We start from the raw sequence: 20,767 nt of genomic DNA on the forward strand, positions 1-20,767 counted from the left end.
TACGTCTGTTACATTTAAAGCCACAGCTGGTTATCTTAGCTAAGCATACAGACTGGAAATAGTTGTTTTCTTGGCATATAACCTTCAGTCTTTGTGCTAAACTGAGTTAACCTGGTGATTACAGTGGTTTTAGTGAAGAGTGGTATCGATCTGTGCGTAAATCTGTAGTAAATAAGCATGTTTTATCCAGAACATTAAACGATTACTTTTATGTGCACATTATCTTATTTTAATGTTGTGTGTAGTCCCAAATCACAATTCAACATGAGAGCTAGAATCTCTTCAATCACTATACTTCCCGCTATACGTTAGGATGGACAGTTGTCATTTCCATCTCATGCATTACATGAGGAGAGGAGGATATTTTGGCCATTTCGGTCCTGTGACACATCTAATAAATCTTATACTTGCTCTCCGGGTCAAGCATTCCATCACTGTGCCAAAACAGGTGGGCCATATTCCTGGCGAGACGTGTGTCCCTCCTGTCCACCGTACAGCCCGTCCTTTATAAGCTACGTCCTTGTCCTGCTGTTTCACTCCGCACCGGGACTGATGTGATCCGACTGACAATGGCGGTCTGTCTGCCAGGTGCTATCTGATAATCCAGTTTAAGAGGAGTCGCTCCTTGTTTCTGTTGAACTAGCATCGGGGGAAAAACAATATGAGCCAAAACCCAGCATGAATCACTGTTGATAATTTTTATTTCAGCTGTTAAAAATGTCAAATACTGAACAGATCTCCAAATTTTGCAAAGGGTTTTCATTAGTACTTAAGTGGCCTTTTTTCCTTTCTTTTTTACAAAAAACATTTTATTACCCTTTGAAACAAACAAAAACAAATCGGTTACACACTCTATCACAGGGGTCAAACAGACACATTTTGACATTTTTTTTAAAATGTGTTCATTGTCAATATGTTGTTGTACATTCTTTTAATGTCTTTGATAATTAAAGTTTAATTATGTATATAACTGTCGTATTGTACTGTATTCATCTTTTCCTCCATTTGCACTAGCAGTAATTGCTATCAATTAACGTCACTGGCTTTTTTCTCTTTTGGCATTAGCTCTATGTGGGTATATACACATACTTAATTTGTCAAACCCCTGTCCTTTTTACTCTCTATGAAGAAGATAATGTGAAGATTTCAAATCATATAATGGGCAGTCTTAAGAAGCTGGATCACACCTTCAAAACATATTCCCTCTTGGTAGAACAGAGGAATAACATAACTTTGCCTTTTAAGCCATTTGACACGCATTTGCAAATTCTTTTTTGTTCTGGTTGCTGTTACAGATAGTTTGTTATTCATCAAGAAAAAATACTGTTTCAAGATAATATTATTCACTTTGCAAACAAAATATAATTTCACACCATGTAATCAGATGAGTTAAGAACCATACTCCGTCACATTGTTTTATATGTCATAGCAACACTGGATACAACTGAGTGGCCTCAGTAACCAGATACTAACAGACTGTCAAAAACATTACAGACAATAGTTTACAAGCTTAAAGCAGCATACTACAGTATAATAGAGTGTACACTTCTTGAATCTTATGTACAAAATGTATTTTTCGAGGCGATGTGATCAAACCACAAAGCACCAACAATCAATCTACAAAACTGATCTATAGCTAGTACGTAACATGTAGAAGTGTGTTACTTTCCCCTGACTCGTGTCTATTCTCTGATAATATGGTTTGGACTTTTAAGTGTGTTCTATGAATTATATATCATACAGTGTTTTTATGAAATCTGATAGTTCCCTGCTGTGACTTAATATAGATCAACACTTTTAGATCAACACTAGTTGTCCCTTTTGTTGAACCTAAGCACATTTATTGGCAGGACAAATCAGAGCACACTTATGCAGAAAACGATTCCACTTAATCCTCAAAAACACTGTTGTGCACATTGGCAGTCCATACAGTCAGATGTGCGCTGATTGCACACTTTCCAAAGAAATTAATTTATTCACAGGGTTATCGGATCACAGGGTTTAACTCCACGAGTGTTCGTTAGTGTGGATCTGATTCTTGGAGTCACCAAATTGCCCCCATGAGGCAAATGAGCTGATAACTCCACCAACAGCTTCAGCAGGTCTGATTTTAACAGCGCAACAGTCGATGTGAAGTCCTCAGACATAACCTGTCATTGCTATAACTGTGCCTGTGTAACTGATTTCCATTTAAAGTAAAAGTACAGGTGTCACACTTTTCAATTATCTAAATTAAAAGAGGTTTTTGGGATAAGAGCGTTGATCCAGAGTCTGCAGATCCTACAAAAGCTGGAAACCTTTGAGCAGAAGTACTATTGGTGTGAAAGCAAAGGCTGGTACAAGGAGCACATTAGGGCAGTGTAAGCTGGTGAGTTCAGCTGCTGTGCTTCTAGCATTGGCATTTGAGTCTATGGCCTCATCCAGTTGATGGTTCTGTGGGAAAAGACAAAGCTTTAGTGTTGAACGTAATGGATCACAATACGTGTAGCTTGTGTAACTACAATCATATACGTGTTTATGATACTACTGGCCTTGAAAGTTGGGTCAGAAATATTTTTATCTTATTTACATTGCAGCCACATTTAATGTATTTCAAAACGCGTGGTAAAATGTTTTTTATACATGGCTTAGGTTTGAATTGAAATGTTCAATGACACTAAAAATAGCGGCGGAAGAAAATAAACACCATCATTTCCACCACTTTTCCAGCACATGGTCCTTACATACCACACATAGAGTAGTATCCACTGTTGCATTTGACACCAGTTTTTGGGCCTGGAAGGAAGAAAAAAGAAATAAGGCAGAGAAACATTAACATCATTTCTAATAGCTTGTCTTTCAAGATCACAGACTGGCTGCTGCCTGCTAGTGATGCAGAAATGCTATTTAAAAATACAGCAAACTGCTTGTTCAACGTGTATCCATTTCAGCCAGTATCAATGCAGTGGGATGAATAGATTGTTGTGGCCTGGAAACTGAATTGTAGCTTAGAGAAGGGCAAAGTCGTCATAGTAAAACAAGGTCAGACTAAACAACTCCCATTGCCTGGGCAACAGGATTCATGATAATACTTCCAGTGCCTGTCAATCACTATAGTTTAAATCTATAGGGACCCTGTATAATCATTGTCCTCGAGAAAGATATATAGATTTGAGTGTGGGTTTATGTAAAAGTTTGTGTCTGTGAGATTCCAGCTCAAGGTTATGACAGTTTTATACATACAACTTTTTCTCAGATTGCTCCAAACCTTTACAGCCACACAAAGAAATACCCACACGTAATTGCACACACACAAAAACACAAACAAATACACACCCCCAGATACAGAGATGGACCAAGGAAGTGATAAAGCGACTCTACAGTGGTTTGGGTACATAATAAACACTCCGGGCCTTGGTTCTTAAGTAGAAAGAAATCTGTGAATCATGGACTGTGCAGAAGAATGATTAATTGTTCTGTAGGAGATCTTTCCTCTTGGAGGATGTTTTTACAGGTGATAAATCATATTATCGCTATTAAAAGCCAATATGATAGATCGTCCTGCTTAAAGTATGTGATATCATCTCATTTAAAAATATAGTCCCATAGCATTTATCGGAGGCGAATAGTACAGGTCTGTAGTGTGTTGGTGAAGCCTCAACATCTCTAAGGAACCTGGAGAGCATACTTTATAAGCACATTCAAAGCAAAAGCAATACCAATTTATGAGAGTTATTGGCATTTTATGTTTGTATTTGATATTTTCAAAATCATATCCATTTACATTATCGTCATTATCCGCGACATTTTGGTTTTTAATAGTGGACATTTTTGCAAACAAGGTTATTTAGGTAAGACTTATATTGAATGCAATGATTTTTAGATCTAAAAAAAAAAAAGTATCCACGGTAAAAAAGTATGACTGCTTTTTATATGATGTAACAATTTCATCATGAGGTCGATTTAGTTGTTGGCATTGTTTTTGAGTTTTTTGAAGATATTACACAGCAGGAGTTTGATCAGGAATTTAAGAACTAACCGTGTACAATTTGAGATCAAGAGTTTATTTAGGTTTTGTTGAATTGTGTTAGGACAAAAAAAAAAAAAAAATATCTGTGCTTTGTAAAGCTCGAATCTAGGGCCCTGTCAGAGCGAAGTCAGTTTCCTTGCAATCTGATGGAATGTAGCTCTTTTGAATGAGTGATTTTCTGTACTTTCAACAGCGGAGAGGTGAAAGTGTTTCACATCAGAATCAGCATTGAATTCTTTATTATTGAACCATTAGCAGCTATAGTTGTTCCAAAGCTGACAGTGATTGAAGTAAACGTATCCCCTTGGGGGACAGAACAGTGGGGGGTACACCCTCACAATGATACGGCGTCCCTGCACACACAGAAATGCACACACACCACCCCTGTGGCCCATTTCTGATGTTACTGTGGCAACCAATTAGCTTTGACATGACAGCTTTGGAAACTGACTCCACACTGACGTCTCATCTTTCTGCCCAGGAGGGAGGATTATGTGCATGCCATCATAAAACCATCAAGGTGGCGGTACAAGTCGTCTGACTCAGATAGAATACATCTCTTCCTAATTTCTAGGGTCTAAATTTGGAATCTGTAACTTTCCGAAGTAGTTAAAGGGTTCGGATGCCTTCAAAAGCTAGGACGAAAAGCTTTCAGCAAAACATTTGTTATCGTGCAGAGGCTTTTCTTGAACGTTGTTCTCCATTATTAAACAAGGAATTACCTATCAGACCAATAAAGTTAATTTAAAATATATATATATATCAGCAAGCTGACACTTTTCAGTGATAACAAAAATTAATCTCCACTTTTGTCTCTAATTTGTATTTTGTTTAGCATAAAACCACATGTTCAGTGTCCGTCAGCATATATCCGAAGTAAACAGAAACTCTAGTTTTCCAACTTTACCTGTAAAGTTCCACAGATGTGATACAATGAGTCGCCATCCAGATCCAGTTTGGCCATGTCTGTGAGAGCGTCCAGAGCATTATTAGTTCGTTCTTTACCCCTCCGAGTGATGCCAGGCTCTAGGACAGTAGGCTGAATGGGGGGTTGCGGTTGCCATACTCCAACATCTGTACCGTTGCCAAATGCCTGGATGGCATTACCTGCAAAAATTATTGATTTGTGACATTAAGGATCCTACATATGCAGAATGTCTGTTTTACTGGATAGCGTACAATTAAATGGTCCATTGACAAAGTTGTTTTTTTAAATAAATTAGCACAATTGAAGAAATACATTATATGAGAGAAATATGTATATCTCATGACTTGGATTCAACTCTAGATTGTTAATCACATATAATAATCATTATCCAACGTAATGTCCTCTGAGTCCTGTAATATAGTCTTCACATCAAACAATTCAGCAGATGTCTACCTTTCCTCTCCTTTTTTCATCAATCTAGTCTTAATCACTTGATAGACCATCACATACTATTCCTGTTCAAGGCATTATCTCCCAAGTCTAGACAACCCAAGAGGTCTATTTGACCTTACTGTATGCAGTAAAGAGCGTTGCAAGGTTGGAACTAAGAGAATCATATTTCTGCATGACAGCTAAGTCAGTCTGGGAACTCACGTAGGCATCGATTGTTGGTGAAGTACTGGGCAAACTTATCACAGTCTGGCTTGCTGTTCCCGCTGCTGCTGCAGTCACACCATGGTGAAAGGCTGACACCAAGTGAACGCACATAATTGGGTGTCATCACTGTACCTGCAGCAAAAAAGAAAAAAGACAAATATGGTCAGTCAAGCCAAGACTCTTTGTTGTAGTCAGTCAGTTTTGACGCACTTCAAACTGAAATTTTATAATGCTGGCCGGAGGGGTGGGATTCATCCATTCTGTCTTGAAACTGACATAAAAATCAGCTAAATCATGATTATAGGCCTCACTGACTTGAATTGCTTGGCATTAGAGTGTGTAACCTGAGTGCAAAATGAGTTGTGTAAATTAAAATGTCTGCCTGCTGAGTTTGCAATTGGTCACTTGCTGAATACCCTGCGTCCAAACCTCATTACTAAAACTCAGCAGGACATTGTTTTTCCTTTCTACAGAATGAAACCCCCTAATGGAAAAACTACTGAAGAAAGGGAACAAATAATACAGGTCTCAACATTTACTTTCAGATTTTATCAGCTAATATCTACTCATCATCCGCTACCTGTCCGTCGTGTGTGCACGCTGAAGAAAATGTGGGTGTTTACACACTGCAGTAGCTCACTAACGGCGATCTAAAAAGCCTGGCTAAGAGCCAGCAGCTTTTCATGTTTATACCTTGGCGTTTTGGGGAACGGCCCGGCCACTTGCTCTGAGCGTCAACTATTGCCGCTGTTAGTATTAACATAAACAAACTTTCGATGGATATTGCTTAGTATGTCTTTAAATAATGTTTAACCGCTTTATTGCTGTAACTAGTCTAGCCTTATAATTAATCTGCCAATTTGTGAAGGCCAATTTTGAAAAGCCTCAGAAAATAACTCACCAATGAGACCTGAGTACGACAGCAGACAGTCAGCATAGTTCTCCCTCAGACAGCCGGATATGGAGTGAGCTTCAGGCTGACATGTGCTGATGAAGTCAGCCAGCCTTGACCTTAAAGAAATAGAGATACAAATGAAAGATGTTAAAATCCTGCGCCTTGTCAACTGTTAACTCATTTAAAGAGACATACAAACTAGCATACTATGACATAATACGCAGTATAGTATGACATAGTATGTAGTAAAGTACATACACTTAACAAAAATATAAACGCAACACTTGTTTTTGCTCCCATTTTTCATGAGCTGAACTCAAACATCTACAACTTTTTCTATATAGACAAAAGAACCACTTCTCTCAAATATTATTCACAAATCTTTCTAAATCTGTGTAAGTGAGCACTTCTCCTTTGCCGAGATAATCCATCCCACCTCACAGGTATGGCATATTAATATGCTGATTAGACAGCATGAATATTGCACAGGTGTGCATTAGGCTGGCCACAATAAAAAGGCCACTCTGAAATGTGCAGTTTAGCTTTATTTTAAAAACTGACTGATTTTCTGACCCCCCAGATCCCCCCCCAATAAAGCAAAAACAAAAGTTTTGCGTTTATATTTTTGTTTAGTGTAGAATACCATGACTTGTACTATGCAGTTATTGGAAGTAACTCCTCTTTGATCATAGATTTAATTTAAATTGATTCAACCCCAGGATGTTAATTTTCTGAGATTGAACATTAAGTATCATCTCTTGAATAGATCTGAATTACAACTGAATGTTTCTATGCTGGTGACACATGCTTCCTAAGGATTAGAATTGCTTTCTAAATGTTAATATTGACCCGAAGACCATCAGACATTCTTACCTGCAGATGTAATTGTTCTTGCACATATTTTGAAGAGACAAACAGTTGGGTTTGTCTTTATCCTCGTAGGAGCACACGGGTACAATTGTTTGCCGTCTGCGTTCGGAACACGCCGTCTGATCTGCCGCTGGACAGGAGCAAAACAGCATCCCATAGCTGTATTTGTTTGGCACCTTTTGATTTTGGAAAGAAAAGGAAACATACGGACACTCCATGATGCAGGTGGTGTTGTAGCCTGAAGGGCAAAATATTAAATGTCTGCAGAACTGTCCCCTTACACTTTCCATCTAAAGAATACATCCTCAACTTCCAATGCAGCTTTCATCTGCACTAGAGTAGGTGATTAACTCCCCTAATCAATTTAGAAATACCTTTGGGAAAGTAGTGAAGAAATCTGATCATAGAGACTTCAGATTCACTATGGCTGTGTCTCAATGAGAATGATAGCTTTAAGTGGAGTTAAGTAATATTATGAGTTAAAAAAAATTAGCAAGCCTTTTAAAGAGAGATTGGATTTGATCTCCTAGACAGTTGACACCTGGTTTCGGATGTTGGTTTAAATCGAACCAACTCAAACATACAAAAAAAGAGAGCAGCAAATAGGTTTAAAAAAATTAACATGCTTAATTACCTTGTCAAAGAACTGTCGCAGGGCTTTGTGGCACTTGCGCTTGTTGCAGGCCTCAGATGCAGACACCCTGCTAGTGCAGGGGTTGATGTAAGCTGAGCGGTATTTCTTACACGTGTCATTCAGGTTACAGGCCTTGGCAGCATTCAGACAGTTGTTCTCCTTTGTGGGCGCAGGGTCAGCTAGGAGAGAGAGAGTGAGAAAAGAGACATAATTTCATAATGAATAACCTGCTTTAGGAATTATTGAGCACTTGTTGCACTGGATTACACTTGTAAAAAGCATCATAAATGATCAATACTTCAAAATCTTCATCAGAGTCATGAGTGAATTTGACGAGGAGAGGAAAGCTATAGTGCAGCCCAGAGATACAGAGACAAATGTGGAGAAATATATGTGTCATATGAAGTGACGTCACAGTCATTAGGAGTTTAAAAAGCCAATCTTAGGTGCTTTAAAATATACTCTTGTTATTACGGTGGAGAAAATAAATACTACTGTGAAACATTTGACATACATTTTCAACACGCTGGCAAGTGAGTATTTCCAAAGTCATAACCAGAACGCTTTACATAATGTCGAAAAATTCTAGTGTATTTAAAACCCATTCCCAATTTTATACTAGAAGTGCACAATTTCTTGTACCCCTGTTTGAAACAAAAAACAGCAAAAGCATGAAAGCTTTTTTTGTTTCCAAATTCCATGTATGATTGAGTTCAACCTTAGACAAATTGTGTGGATATAGACCTTTCCAGGGGATACCTTATTAGTCATCATTACAGCAAGTTGTTGCTCCATTTGTTGCAATTGCTTTGTTACATGTTTGAACTCTAAATTCACTGGGTTCAGGCTGTACTCCAGGTTATTATCAGATCCCCCACTCTCCCTCTCAGACCTCATTAGGTCTGGCATTCATGATGAAAACCCAAACGTTAGACAACACTGACCTCTCATCTCTTTTCGAATTATCCCATTGTGTGACTCAAAACTGATTAAGTGGTCCTCGGCCTCAGTTACATAATAAACAGAAATTGTACACTTTGAAAACACAAACCTGTTAAGATGCAGTGCTTTTTCCCTAATTTGACTTGTAAACCAAGCCATCCATCTTTGCTCCCAACCCAGTATGCCTTTCCATCTCTAAATTGCTAACACAATGAACCTCACATCAAATTCTCCTCATTTGTTGTAGTTCAAGTCCTTCCTGCTCGACTGACTCCTGCACAGTAATACAACACACTGTATCTCCAGCCTCGTTATGGAAGAATGAATCCTGTAATTCGGCCTTTTGAGGTGGAATTGAAGCTCACTGCACTCATTCATGCACCACAGAATGAGCCATGATTAAATCTGAATACATTCTTGAACCTTCGGTTAATCACATATTACTAAACCCATTACTTACATCTGACAAGTGCCTGGAGATGTGGGCTTTGATCCTTTAGTGGCTATTTTAAGCTATTCGACCATACGTGTGACAGTTACCTACATTATTGTTACCTAGAGGGACATGCTTACCTATGTTTTTTAATGATTTTTTTCTCACTTTGAGGACTTGGATTAAAAGATACTTGAAAATGTGTTTACATGCATGTAGCAGATGTCCCAAGTTAAGTGTGAGTAAGGAGGTTGAAGCTGTAGGTCACTTATGACTTCATTTAGATGCAAACACCCCACGGCAGACAAAAACCTTTCCTATCGGGATGAATTTTGTATTAAATAAGCTACTTTAAGGTTCACATTTTCTCTGTTTTACGGGTAATTTGGGTACAACGCATGTTTAACTGTTTCTAAGATCACATTGAAGTTCATGGGTGCATAATGACATTATAATGACATTAGTGATGAAGCGAGGTACAGCCATTACTTTATTCAAATCCTCCATGAGTACAAGAAAAGCATAATGTCCCACAACAGTACCACAACTATTATTATTAAGTCATTTGACACTGGTAATGTTTTGAACAAACAAGGCTATGTTTAAGATTAGTATTCATTGTCTGTGTTTGTTCTGTGCTGCTTGCACTATTTAATTTAGTCCATTGCACCACAAATGTAATCATTAGTTACGACTTACGTTAAGACATGTATGTCTCCAAGCAGACATGTATGTCGCCATGCAGAGAAATAACAGACATGTTTGAATTGCTATCACAGAAAAATACAACCAACTGCAAAAAAGGTGATTTGTGGACAAGCATTCTCACAATAGTAGAGTTTACATCCATTATTGTTAGTTTGTTGACTTCTCAGTGCATAACAGGATCTGCAATCCTATCCGCTAAATCATTCCATAGCTTGTAAAAGTCCCCAAGGCTTAAGAAAAAACTAATCTCACTAAGCCTTCTTAAATTGCAACCCCTGAGCAAGGCCACCATGTAGCCATTGATGTAGACCCAATAACAAGCCAGTGCAGCAAGCAGTGCAATCTGACCCTTTGACCTTTGATAGGTTGACACCAAACACCTTTTGAAGGAACCGCCAGCCAAGTTAGAGTTAAATATGAATCTCAAAGAGAAAGGGTAATTATGGTGTCCCTGGGGTTTGCATTCAGCTAATGTGAGAACTTCTTTATTGTACAGCTGCAAGGGTGTCCAGTGATTGTGATGGCCTAACTTACGTAATGCCAGTGAAGGATATGCAGTGTATATACAACATTTGTAACATTTAATAGCTGAAAACAATCTTTCAGATGAGCTTAAGCATACAAATGGTGCAAACTTATTTGACACATGGTACCCTTGATGTGTCTCTTGATGCCTCTCGAATAATGATGAGGTGAATCCTGGACCTTAGAAGTTTCTCTTCAAAAGTTAGCATCTGCCCTTTACAGCACTTTATACTATACTGGCTGATAAACAAAATAAACACTGTATAACTATTAACTCAGTCAATGAAAACGTCCAGTTTTGTCGGGGCATGCCACTGAGAACAAGATGGTCAGGTTAAGCTCTTGCTAAATAGTGTAATTTAATTTCCCTAAAAAGTCCATATCCCAGATACTGAAAACCACAAAATTACTATTGCAGTTTACTGTCTAAAATAATGGTGTAGAATGCTCTTTCACAATGCATCACTGCTTTACTTAATCTTTCTAAAACTATCCTTCCACTTGATACGCTCTTGTCATCTCCCACTATGAATAGAAAACAGCAGTGGTCCAATCCGCTCCTTCATTGCATCCTGCCTTCAGGCTCCAGGCTTCCTGCCAGCATCACTAAATTCACGCCAGTGTCTTACTATTTATGATTGGACCCAAGACCCATTTATTAAGTGCACCAATATAATTAGCAAAATCTCACTTAGTTCCTATTTCAAAAGCTATTCCTTTCCTTTTTTTAATCATCAGTCTGATGCAGACCATAATCCCTCTATCCATGTTGACACATGTAATGCTGAGAATGAAAATCCCTGTGATGAAAATAGTGATGACAATGTATAGGAATAGTGGCCTGAGGAAGTTGATCCATGTCAATTCATCTCAAGTCCCAACCACAGCGAGTTCTACCAGCATCCAATGCGGAAGTGACACAAATTGCAGTTCTCCGAATGACAACTAAGGGCAGGTTTCAAAACAGAGCAATTTCTCATTGACTCCCATGTTAAATATGCCATTTTCACAGCATTATTAAACCTATTTAAGGCGTGGTAACAAAAAAAAACATTCTAGTCTGTATCTGTAGGTCATAACTCCATGACAACACTGAGGGGGGGTGAATTTTTTTCTAGCAGGCTAGTTTTTATTCTATTGGAGGTTAAAATCTAAAATGGGGCATTTTTTTTATTGACCTTATTTTTACATAAGTTTATCAAGTTTACTACAGAGAAATGGCAAATTACAGTCAAAATAATTTTTCACTTTAATTTTAAGGTGGGGGTCAAAAAATGTCGTTATAATGGAAGTCAATGGTACAAATCGTGTAGCTAACGGTCCCAGTGTAACAAAAACATCTCACACAGTCAAAATTAAGTAGATATGGATGAAACTCAGAATATCCAAACTTCATTGTAAAACACACCTCCTTACCAAATTTTATGGCTAGGGGACAATCACAGCCAAAATTATCTCAAAAATGCAACCCCAGATACACAAATCTCCACCAATAGGGCATAAGGGTTAAGACGTGCCTGTGCTGCCGCTTGGATTTTGTTGCACGTCTATTCGCACAGTTACGGTAGCAGCACACTCTTGTTCTATTTGACTGGTCCAAACAACTTGGCACATCAATTCCTAAGGTCCTCAGCAATACACTCACCAAGGATGATGGAGCACTATCGTCCTTTTGGCACTGTTACAGTAGCTGTGCACTCGGCTGGCCTGACTTTTCTTAAGAACCACTAGTTCAAACAACTACAATATAGACTCTGCAATGCACTCGCTTGGGTCATTAGCAATACGCACTCACAAAGTGTAAAGTTGGTCGAATGAATGGTTGGTGAGTTATTCAAAGACATTCTGACAAACTGACATACACAATTATATCTACCTTCATAGTTAAATGATGATACCTCTCATGTACTTTCTCACCATCAGCTGTTGCTGTCTAGTTACTTTTGTGAGCTTATGGGCCTTTCTGCAATGCATTCTCTATGGTTGGACGCAGCAATGCGGTGCTGCTGCCGTTTAAATGCTCCCTGCATCTTCAGTTTTTAGGCAGAGTGCTCTGAATGCCTCAAGTTGAAAAAAGCACAGCTCGTCCAACGTTCCTTTTTCGAACAACCAATCCAAAGCGCGGCAGTTTGTGTGTGCACAGTGCAGGGAACGCACGGAACACTCCTCATTTTAAAAAGCGGGTCTGTGGACATGGCCCCATACTTTTTCCCCCTTCAAACTATGAAGCATTAGGAGTTAAAACCATGATCCTTTATAGTTATGCGCCTCTATATGAATCTCAGAAATGTAAGGAAAGCCTGAGGAACTGAGATAAATTTGAATTTGTGTATGTCACTGTCATGACATGGGTTTGAATGTTTGTGTGTGTGTGTGTGTGTGTGTGTGCGCGCGCAGGTGCAAGGTGTGGTTAGCTCACATGAAATAATTCCATGTCTTCCCAAAAACATTATCCTATGTCGGTTGCAGCCTGCAGCGTTTTATTTTCTTATCACAAAGCTGTGATTAGCCATTTGCCTGCATTACTTATGGTTGCATATCCAGTAGGCTCCCTCAACACCGCTTGTCATGGCTAAGCCATCAGGTACACTCATCTTGGTGAGGAATTTCTCCTATCCAAGCTTCTTTACTGAGCCATCATCCCCCAATAAAATAAATATTTGTCAGAGTGGCACGAATGCTGGGAGTGGGTTAGTTAGCATGTGAATGACTGTGTGCGTGTGTGTCTGTGTTAATGTTTTGACTCACAATTTTGTCAAACTAGTGCAGTGCCCGTCCAAAAAACTTCAAAATCAATCAAGGATGCACACCTTTGTGCCGTGCGCAAACAATATCTGGAAGCTCAGGTCGGTCTAACTAAAAATCAGAGAGAAATGCGAGTCACAGACAGACACACACACACACACACACACACACACACACACACACACACACACACACACACACAGACGGACAGGCGTTTCTTGCTTTATAGATAGATTATATTTGTGTGCTTATTTTCAAAAGCTCTTAACAATCAAATATCATCATTCAAAAAAACACTCACATCGATGGAAGGGCAAGCACAGTGCTGAGATTGACCATCTCTGGAGCAATTTGGAGTTCAATCCAAGGACACTTGGACATGTAGCCAGGGAGAGCTGAGGGTTGAGCACCACTATTTGTGATGAGACTTGACAAACACTCTGGTTGTACAATGGAGCACATTATGAAATCTTATCCAGCCCGCGTAGATTCTGAGATATTGAGGATAGCCATTGACAAATATAGTTGCAGTACAGTGTGATTGACATGAACTATTGACCTGCAATTTTTCAATGTTTCATATTGATCTTTTGGGAAGTGCTTTCATCTATTGTGATTTGACTTAGTATTTCAAGATGGCCTTTAAAGTAAATAAAAAATAAACAAGATATGGACATAATACCTACAAACACACCTCTATAAAACTGTAAACGTGGTGTGTCACGTTGGAGGTTGTATTTCTACATCTCCTTTTACTTAGAGATGTTGTAACCCCCCCCCCAACAGTGTAATCAGTAGGGGTGTGGAATGGATCTTATGAAATTCCACAATTAGATTAGATTTAGTTTTTTGGGCTCACGATTAGATTAAAAATGTATTCTTGCTTCAAAACGATTCAAAATTGATTTCTCAACTCAGCACAAAGGAGGATTTCAGGATCTACTCAAATCCTTGGTGTGCTAAGAGAGGCGTTGTGGCAAATTATGGCATGAAAGCAAAGTTATTTAGTTTTTATATTTAAAAAAAGATTGATCAACTGATCAAATCTGCTGTTACTGATCAAAAGTTATTAAATCATCAAACCTTTTTCACCAGCCCTAGTTATCATGTGAAACTATAATGTTTTTAATCACGAATAAGGCAGACATGTTAACTGCAGTATGATTGCTTATCAGATAAAGCTTAATTTGTTTCATTTCATGCCACTGAATTCTTTAGGTTTTATTATTTGATTACACAGCATCTCAGTGAAGTTCAAACTTTGCATCCACAACTTGTCTATTTCTGGTTTGTGAGCTCCCTCTGGTTAACTCAGTTGAAATAAATTGAATTATTCTACGGTTACAGAGGGGCCAAATGAATACAAAGGAGAAGTGTTTGTGTGTGTGTGATGGGAAATGCCTTCAGATGATTTGCTGATATGGCTGAAAGCGTAAAAAAGGATCAGCAGATTAAGTGTTTCTTCCTCCAATGGCCAACTCTCATTGGAGGAACATGTTCATCCGGTGCAGTTTGCTCATATATGCACAGTTCACAGGGAAGCCAGGCCAGCGCCAGAGGACAAACACTACAGAGGGATGATTCTGTTGCTTCAGGCAACCAGACCCACTGAATTATTCTTGAAGTCTATTCGATGGAAAATCAGCATGCCAAGCTTCATCTCTTGTTCAAAATATCTGAAGTTTGTCACTGAAACTGAAAATAAGTGCCCCCAGTTTATGGTTGTTATTGCATCGTAGGAACATGGGTGGCAGTAGTAAATTGGCTAAGCCTTATGTACATTGGCTAAGCCTTATGTTTTCATTTTCAGAAGGAAGCATTGAGAACATACCAAAAGGCAGAAAGAAATGGCTGAATTTATTTCCCTTCTAATTTTTATGTACAGCAAATTCTACTTCAAAAATCCCCTTGGGGTGTAATCGTTAACCATTGGTGTCAGACTTGTTGAGGAAATGAAAAATCGGTTAATCTTGTCTCCTGAAAGAGTCCTACTTAAGAAGAAGCATAACAAAAGCTGCAGGTGCATGTAGAATCACTTGATTTAGTAAAGAAGTTGAGTTTCCATTGTTGATGGCCTCAAGTACCCCAGTTAGTAATTTTTAAAGACATAAGATGTGTGTAAAAAACACTCAGTTTTTTTGTTAAAGGTTCTGTATTCCCATTGCCGCCCCAGTCTGAACAACAGCATTGTGTTACATCTCTGAAAGGCACTTGTTCAGTGATTTATAAATGAAACAACATTTAATTTCAGCTGTTCCTGGAGACTATATTCTGGCAGTTATGGGCTTGGATGTCATGCATTTCACTTTAACTTAATGATTTTATGAATACGTCATTAGTGAAGCTTTCTGCAGAAGCTATAAATGAAAAATGGGCTTGACAGAGATGAGTTGTACTAGTTGTCTAGCATTAAGAGTGGAAAACAGAATACTGGATTGGTTGTCATGAAATGTTGTACACAAAGTCATCGTCCCCAGAGTATGCACCCACTAACTCTTGCCCCACTGGCTAGTTGACATTTTTGGCTAAATATCTCAACTACTATTGAATGGATTATGACTTTGGTGATTGCATAACTCTATCTTTTCATTCAGGTTAAGGTTTTCACCAATCCTGATGACACCATGATGTTGGCAAGTGGTTTTGAGTCAAATGTCTCAAAGTGTTACATGGATTACTTAGAAATTTGGTAGATATACATTATTCATGCCCTGTAGTCACTTAGGTCATCGCCTGACTTTTCATCTAGCGCCATTTTCAGGTACACATTTCTTGAGTGTTTGACCAGTACTTTGATACTAAATATATTCAGTATATCAATATATCAGTTGTAGTACTAAATGGTATATGCTAGCATGTTAAAATAAGATAGTAAACATGGTGAACATACTGTCTTAAAATAAGAATGGTAAGCATTGTCACTGATAGCTTTCCATCGTTGGCATTTAGCTCAAAACATTGTGTGTCTAAGAACCTTAGTCATTAAAGGTGAATCTACTCCTTTCATAGTCAATATGTTTCATTAAATATAAATGGCTGAAACCTATTTGGAATTAAAATTGATTATGTATATGATAACAAGCCAGAATGATCAGCCTTACAGAGTAGTGGGCATCATGTTTTAGCAGGAGACCCATGGGATATATTGTATGGATCATTATGTGCTGGCTCACGTGAGGCATCATTTTACACTGCGGCCTGCCTGGCTTACTTGCAGACAGCAATGAGGTCACTTATGGCAAATGGATTCCTGATATCTTACCCATTAAGAGATTTATTTTTTCTTCAAGCCCCCTTCGGCTGTTTACACTCGGCCATACATTAAACCGGCTACTCTGCTCCTGCTCCACCTCTGCATCCAGATTTATGTTGCTCACACACACACACTGGTGATTATAATATTACTTATACTGATGAAAAGTCACACCGTCACAAAGCCACACATAGCAGATAAGATTTTTGGAATATAAATTAATCAACTTTAAACATCTCATCTCGGCTACGTCAAACAAATTATTTAATAGTTCTGAACATTTCAAACTGCGACTTTTTCTTGGTCCTCATAATTCTTGTTTTGTTTCACTTTTAGCCCAATCATCCTCAAGCCTCATGAATCCTTAACCACTTTTCCTGATTCAAATTTCTTCCAATTCTTCTTAGTCTTGCCTGGCTAGACCTTTCTCTTGGCTACATTTGCACCGATTCCAGTGCGGTAAAGAGGAATTCAAATTAAAAAAAAATAATTCTTTGCTCTCCTTTATGAAATACAGCTAACCATTATGTCATTGCATGTGGAGCATGGCCACTGTGATAAGCTAAGTGGATTCAATCACAGCGAGTGCCAGAGAGAGAGGGAGAGAGAGAATGAAATGAACATGTTTTTTTCACTGAAATGGTAGCTGGCCAGGGCAGCAGCCCTCCTCCAGCCAGAAAGCCTGACATTGAAGAGTGCCAGAGAGTGTACACCCCACTTGTCGCACATACAGCTCTTGTTCCATCAGTGCCATTGACCGCAGACAGATGGTTAATTGCTCCCGCATATGTGTGTTGCATTTATGTGTGTGTGTGTGTGTGTGTGTGATTTCAACACATCTAAAAACATGCCTGCCTATAGTGTGTATACTCCCAGGTCCACCTGCACTCCATTGACATTTGAGGAAATGTATGGCATTAAGATTCACAACAGCAAACGGCTAGAAACAATTTGTTCGTTCATTTGTCTTTCCTAAATCCAGGCATTCAATTCTGAAAGCTCCTGGAGCTCAAACAACACACACTCCACTCTAAAAGGATGATTACTTTGAAACCAGCACATAAATGCTACTTGCAGCATTAGCACCGTGACAGTGGGAGAAAAAACATACAAACCTCATCACTGCTTTGAGAGCTGTGAGTGAAATATACGAAATTACTCCTCTTTGTGTATGGTGGGTCACACAGTGGCAGATAAAAGCTTTTGTGATGGATAATAGGCAGTGAAAGCTGCAGCCCGAAACCAGACGTCAATAGAAAAGAGTGCTTGTCAAATAGTGACAGATTTAGTGGCAGTGGTGATGATGCTGTGACTGAGCTGGGTTTAAAGCATAACTGGGGAATAATTGATCCATGTGTGTACAGTCACTTAACTTTGCACAATGTCCGAACTTAAAACTGGGGAATGTCAGTGTCTTACCAGCTATTATGGGGGCATGGCGGAAAATATCTGAGAGGCGGCTGTTGACTGGTTCATACGGAGAGTAGTCCAACAAATCATTACCTGCATGGAGAAAAAAAAAAGATTGTCAACTAAATGTTCTTTAAAATTGTGTGAAGGCCTACATAGTGTAAACATGCCCATGCAGTGTGGGTGGATGTTATCTGACATCCTTCAACTATCCTTCAATTATAATATCAATTATACTGAATAGGACATTGGTCATCCATGTCAATTACTTAAGTTGATGCATACATGAAAGCTTATTTGTAAATGAATATGTTGTCATATAGCTTATTAAGAAGGTTGGCCTTAAAAGTTCAGTTTGTCACAAGTACAGGAATCGCTAGTATCCAACATGTGTTTAAAACAAGTATAGAATCTGTGAATAGGTTGCCTTTCTGTAATTAATGTGTGCAACCATGGGATTGTGCATTTGTTCTAAAATCATGTCATTAGCAGCATAATAAAAGCCAGTAGGCTGCTGAGTGTTGCCAACAGCACTGTGCTTTTTCTTTTAGTAGCCTACCATTATTAAATTACATTTTCTGATGGTATTTCTGCAGGCATAAGTCTAATGTAATACTAAATAGTATATACATTTTAAATATACAACGTAAAGGGAACTGATCTGAATACCTCCTCAGCCACCATAGTGAGCTTATCAAATCAATTAATGATAAATTTAGCTCTGAATCAGTGCATACCCTGTAAACTCTGAAACATGCTCCAAAAGATCCTGAGACAGTTCTTCTCCTTCTTCATGCCTCTCCTACACCTGCACTGGTAGAGGGGGCTCTGCTTCACGGCATCTATGGCGTTGCGGCACTCGCCCTGCGCCTCGGTGCCGGTGACCGCGCTGAAGTTGCTCTCCCTCCCCGCGACACATTGCCTCATCGTCCGGTACTTGGTGCTGCAGCTGTACTCCTTTAGACATTGCTCGCTCGCCTTTACGCAGTCAAGGCGGACGGCCCGGGAGGGCGAAGAGCCACTGTCACCTCTCAAGGTGAACACTGAGTCTGGTAGTTTCAAAAAGGAAGTCAGCAAGATTTATGTTTACGATAGAAAGTTATTTGTCTACAATTGTCTGCACACAATGTTCAATGACATTATTTAATCGGAGATTTAGGCTACTCTTATTAGCAACACAGGCGCACTGAGCAGGCGAACTTTCTGAAACCTAAATGTAGGCTATAACAATCAATCAGAACAGTATAGGTGTTTCAGCCGTTTGGCCAGGAATGTGCTTATTCCTCAGTATGTATCATCTATTTTGAACTGTAAAGGAACGGGTGCAGTTGAGCATCTATGACTACAGTCTAAACATAGACATAGAACAGATCAATATGTCACTTACCCGTGAAGGACAATATAATGAAAAAAGTGGTTAAAATCATTGCGCTTTGGGAGTTGACAGGTTTAAAGAGGTGTTTCGTAGATTAAAATAAAATATCAAGCAAACTTGTTGGACACATCGTGCGAGTTCAAGTGATGGTTAATCCTGTAGCTCCCAACAATGAGAAATCCAAGCTCTCGATCCAGCTATAAAAACCACAGCGTGCGAATCTGCCCGGAGTTTTGGATGGTCAAATAAATTAACGAGTGAGCCTCAGCGAGACGCGCCGATGGACCATTTCCCCTTTCACCCCGCTTCCATCAACTCCTCTGTTCCGTCACACACACTGCGCGGATGTGTCTGGTCTGATCCGGGTTTCGGGACAAAAAACTTTTTTACGCAGCAGAACTCTTAACCAATCAGTTAAACTTATAAATAATGGAATTCATTCAACCTGAATTTGTCCATCGCAGTCCTGAAGGGACTGAAAGCGCATTTAAAATGGTACATCCCCCCTTAAAAAGCTGGAAAAATACATTCCGTTAGGCAGGTGGAAGGGTAGAAACAGTGCTTGTTTTGATCCAGACTGTTCGCCACTCTGATCAAACACCCAGAGGCTCAGGATGCATGGCGCGAGGGGCGTGACGTCAAGCGACTATGCAGCACAATAACCTTTAATAAACCCATTAATAGCCACAATTCGCGGCAGACGGCTAAGACCGTCAAAACAATCGGTCGGATGTCCAGCGGCGAGGACGGTTACATGCGTAAGAACATTTCAGCTGGATGGAGTTCACTTATTAACACTGTGGAAAATCAACATTCATAATAGCCCATTATATATTGATGTAACCTGGAGGCCTGCATAACATGTGAACCCAACAGATTTTAAAATCGTTACAATTTAGCTGCTTGATAGGATTAAACTACTGCTATTTGGTCGTCGTTTCTGCCTACCCCTTATGACCAAAAACAGATCCAAATTCTCTTTTGTACCACAAGCCATATAAAGCCTTGAATCAGTCTCTGGAGTTTAAGTCCTTGTCTTCCTTGCTCAGCTCTTAACGACCTATCTATAGCCCGAAGCACTTTAATTTGAGGATGATGGGTTTCCTCTCTTTCTTGTAGGGTGTTTGAAAGTAACGATGTATTCCAATTCCTCAAATAGGACGGCACAATTTGTAAGTGGAATATGGCATGGAATATAAAATCACGTTGCTTCTCTATCTAAAATTGCGGTTATACTGCTGAAATAACTTTTTCCATTAAAGTTTGTTTTTCTGCTCTGAAAAAAAATCTGATCTAGAAGAATGAGAGAAAAATAAGATTCAACAATTTACTGGGTAAATGATTTTGGGACCTTGCAGCTTTCCTTTGCTGCACAGAGATTCT

The 20,767-nt window shown here is 39.1% G+C and overlaps 1 protein-coding gene across 1 annotated transcript; it reads right to left on the minus strand.

Moving 5' to 3' along the window:
• Positions 1–2,280: 2,280 nt before the first annotated feature.
• Positions 2,281–19,436, minus strand: gfra1b (gdnf family receptor alpha 1b; the record flags this gene model as incomplete). Its single annotated transcript, XM_080049270.1, has 10 exons — positions 2,281–2,433; positions 2,728–2,775; positions 4,917–5,116; positions 5,592–5,726; positions 6,496–6,605; positions 7,363–7,535; positions 7,994–8,172; positions 18,019–18,102; positions 18,747–19,058; positions 19,397–19,436. 10 exons carry the CDS (start codon positions 19,434–19,436, stop codon positions 2,281–2,283), a joined length of 1,434 nt encoding a protein of 477 aa, XP_079905396.1.
• Between the last annotated feature and the right edge of the window lie 1,331 nt (positions 19,437–20,767).

Source organism: Ammodytes marinus (assembly GCF_949987685.1).
Source record: "Ammodytes marinus genome assembly, chromosome: 20".
Classification (NCBI taxonomy): domain Eukaryota; kingdom Metazoa; phylum Chordata; class Actinopteri; order Uranoscopiformes; family Ammodytidae; genus Ammodytes; species Ammodytes marinus.